This window comes from Natator depressus, chromosome 6 (genome assembly GCF_965152275.1).
Source record: "Natator depressus isolate rNatDep1 chromosome 6, rNatDep2.hap1, whole genome shotgun sequence".
NCBI classification, from domain to species: Eukaryota; Metazoa; Chordata; order Testudines; family Cheloniidae; genus Natator; species Natator depressus.
Window position 1 is genome coordinate 4,295,841 of NC_134239.1, and position 3,894 is coordinate 4,299,734.

At 45.0% G+C, this 3,894-nt stretch overlaps 1 protein-coding gene across 1 annotated transcript; it reads left to right on the top strand.

Moving 5' to 3' along the window:
* The first annotated feature begins 2,567 nt into the window (after window positions 1-2,567).
* LOC141989022 (olfactory receptor 5W2-like) lies at window positions 2,568-3,506 on the top strand. Its single transcript, XM_074955244.1, has one exon. It carries the CDS (start codon window positions 2,568-2,570, stop codon window positions 3,504-3,506), a length of 939 nt encoding a protein of 312 aa, XP_074811345.1.
* The last annotated feature ends 388 nt before the right edge of the window (window positions 3,507-3,894 follow it).

A 3,894-nucleotide genomic window follows, 5' to 3' on the forward strand; every position in this document is an offset into this window, starting at 1 on the left:
GAGGATGGCCCTAGGCACCTGTGGGTCACAGGAGGCACAGAAGACAGCAGGAGGTGTTATGAGAATGGCTCTTAGAGGAAGTATGGGCATAGTGTTTCCTGGGCAGAGACTGGGGTGACAGACTTTGGACACAGGGATTGCTGGTTTTTGGTTGTTTCTAGTGGTGTTCAGGGAAGCAGGACTTTGTGTACATTCTTTGTAACCCTCACCCACAGATTATACCAAAGAATATATCTGACTTGGATCATCAATTTTTCCTACGAATACAATCGACCCTGCAATGCCTCACAGGTTGGCACCACTTAGGAGAAGGGGGCATGAACATTTCCTGGAGCACTGATAATGCCAGCCAAGCCTGCACACCCTTGCGGGATAATTTCTACTACCGTAGTGAAGAAGGGAAGAGTCATTACTGGGCCTGCCTTGGATCTCCTTCTGGAGAGGTGATGACCACAATGTCCTTGTGCGTCTGCAGCCATGGATCAGTGCATGGGCCCATCCCTTGGTGGACCTACCCTTTCATGTCAAATGAACACTGTTGTCAGTCAGCACCGCACCTTTGGTGTTACTGGGATATTTTCTAGTTTGGTGCTGTTACATACCAGGGTCCAACTCAGACTAATCAGCAGTTGTGTCACACCTGCCTGCAACCTTGCAATGCCTTGCTGAAGTGGCTTTCACCTTGGCCACTCACAAACAACCATCAAGCATGGGAATCACACCGGAGGCATATATGTGTAACTGCAACCTGGCCAGGAATAGTTGGGTTACACTCAGGCTCTCACCACCCTCGGTTATACTGCAGGGTGACCCCAACACATTTCGCACTCTTCGATTTCTCTCCAGAAATGTACGTCCTGCACTGCCAAGTCCTCTCCTGGACAATACAAGCTACACTATCTATTATTTCTTTAATATCACTAACATGCCTACAACTTAGCTTCTCAGACACTTCTATTTAAACACATTGGATTAGATAAAACAATAAAAAACAAAGTTTATTCACTATAAAGATAGATTTTATGTGAGTGCAAATAAGGAGTCATAGAAGTCAGAGATTGTTTCAAGAAAAATTAAGCTAGAATGCAACTTCTTCCTAAGTTAAAAAATGATGTTAAATTCAAAGCAAAAGTTTCCTCACCACATGCTCTCAGCAGTCTCACTAACCAAACATCTTAGGTCAGAAGCCATCCCCCAATCCAATGGCTGTTTCCTTTATCCCCTCAGATGCAGTGAATAAATTATTTTTCCAAGAAATTATCTTTTCCCCATAAATTATAAGATTTCCATCAAAATACCTAACACCCTTCCTCCCTAAACCATGGCTGTGGGACTCTGGTGATGTTCCAGGGCAGTTCAGCAAGATGAGAGACCATCATTCATCATGGGGAATGTAGTGTCTCCTGGGAGACCAGTCCATGAAAGAGATTGGTGGTGTGTGGTATCTGAGGAACCCCCATGGTACTTCCAAGTCGAAATATTAAGTTTTTAGCTAAAAGATTTTGGTCTACACAAACACACACACAAAACCTCTGTGGATCAGCTCTTCACAGTACACAGCTTGCACTGAATACAGCAGGATGAAATATACCGCTAACCTCATACTCTCTAACTCTGGTAGAAATTGCATCATTTAATAACACAGTAAGAAAGAGTAGGTCAAATTAATCCCCAGGGCACCAATTACACTGAAGGTAGCTTTGGTTCACTGAATGCATTAATTCGGTGTTTTGTCTCTCTGAGCTCAGGTATTCCCAGTTGCTTCAGGAATCATGTCCCATAGATCACACATCTCAGTATAAAACTTCCCGAATGCTCCTAATTGGCAGTTTCTTTCAATGAGGAAACACCAAAACATCTCTCTCTCTCTTCTAAGCAGGTACGTGCTATTGTCCTGAATTACAGTCACACACACACATATACAGACACCATTGGGATCAGCAGGTATTGAATTCCAGACCTCCAGCACCGAAAGCGTCAGCCCCAACTGAAACCCCTTCAGCTAAAGGAGCGACCTGCTGGGTTGGAAAAAAAAGGCGATTACCTAGTCACTGAAGCCAGGGCTTCCCATGATGACTCTGGGTTTTCATACACACTCCAGTAAATGCCAAACAGCTTAATTAGCACATTGAGGAACTTTACCCCAAACCGACACGCGAAGCCATCGAGGTCCCCTTGCCCAAAGAGGGTGGAAAGATTGACACTCCTTTCCTCTCACCCCTTCTTTAACTAAGGAATAAACCCTGCAGACTGATTCTCTCCCAGCAGAGTCACAAGTCACAGTTTTTTGTTTGGAGTAGTGAACAGGAGTGTTTGTGGGGGGCGGGGGCATGATTAACCTGCACGGTATTGTGTTTGCACAGTGTCTGCATTTTATCAAACACCTGGAATGATCAGCTGTGAACATCTGGATCTGTGTACAAACCCCTTTCCGGAGCAGGTACTGATGTCCATTAAGAATCTTATCTCCATTTATCTTCACTTACTTCATTACAGAGAAGGGACAGATTTTCTGCACCATCCACCTGCCCACATCTGTGTAGCTGTCTGATCTCTGTTCAGAGGAGATGGAAGAGGGAAATCACTCGGAGGTGACTGAGTTCATTCTCTCAGGACTGACAGATCATCCGGAGCTGCAGGTCCCCCTCTTTGTGGTATTCCTACTGATTTATGGTGTCACCCTGGTGGGGAATGGGGGGATGATCTTGTTAATCACAATTGATCCCCGACTCCATACCCCCATGTACTTTTTCCTCAATAATTTGTCTTTCTGTGACCTCTGTGTTTCCTTGATAATTTCCCCTAAGATGCTGCTGGATTTCTTAGCTGAGAGGAAAAACATTTCTTTCACTGCCTGCACTGTGCAAATGCATCTCTCGATCATTTTTGGAGATGTTGAGTGCCTCTTGCTGGCTGTGATGGCGTATGACCGTTATGTGGCCATCTGTAACCCACTGCTCTATACAGTTACCATGTCCAGGCACCTTTGTAAACAGCTAGTGGTTGGGGTGTATGCTGTGGGAGTGGTGGATTCAATGATATACATGTGTTGTACATTTCGGCTGTCATTCTGCAGCTCCAACATCATTAATCATTTCTTCTGTGACGTCCTCCCACTGTTGGCGCTCTCCTGTTCTGACACCCACATCAATGAGATTGTGACGTTTGCTTTCATGAGCTGCATTACAGTGAGCAGCTTTGTGACTGTCCTCCTCTCCTATGTCTATATCATCTCCACCATCCTGCAGGTCCGCTCTGCCAAGGGCCGGCACAAAGCCTTCTCCACCTGCTCTTTCCACTTAACCTCTGTGGTCCTGTTTTTTGGCACCCTCCTCTTCATGTATTTACGTCCCACCTCCAGCTATTCCATGGTCAGAGATAAAGTGACCTCAGTGTTTTACACACTGGTGATCCCCATGTTGAACCCCCTCATCTACAGCCTGAGGAACACGGAGGTGAAGGACGCCCTGAGGAAAGCAGTGAATAAACTCCTAACCAATCCTTGAAGCTGTTTAACTCTGTATTGATTTAGTGGTGGGGAGTGAATACAGGTGCATTCAATTTCCCAGCCCATTACAAAGTAATTTTGCAGAGCCCATGGGAGTATTGTTCATTTGTTCATTATTGTATTGTTATTATTATTAATTTCTTTCTAAAAGAACAAAGTCTGCAGGCCTCAACTGACATCAGTGGACAAATCCTGAGGAAGACTCACAGGTTCAGAAAGTGAGAATGCTTTTATAAGCTTGTGGCTAGGGGCATCCACCTAGAGGGTGAGATGTTCAACTTCACGTCTCAGGACATCTTGTGGCAGTTCCAAACGGATATCTGTGACCCAACCCATCACACAGAATTTAGGAATAAAATGGCAAAACAATGTGGGTGTGGGTGGGT

Coding starts and splice junctions, on each gene's coding strand:
- LOC141989022 (XM_074955244.1), top strand. CDS start 2,568: ATGGAAGAGGGAAATCACTCGGAGGTGACTGAGTTCATTCTCTCAGGA.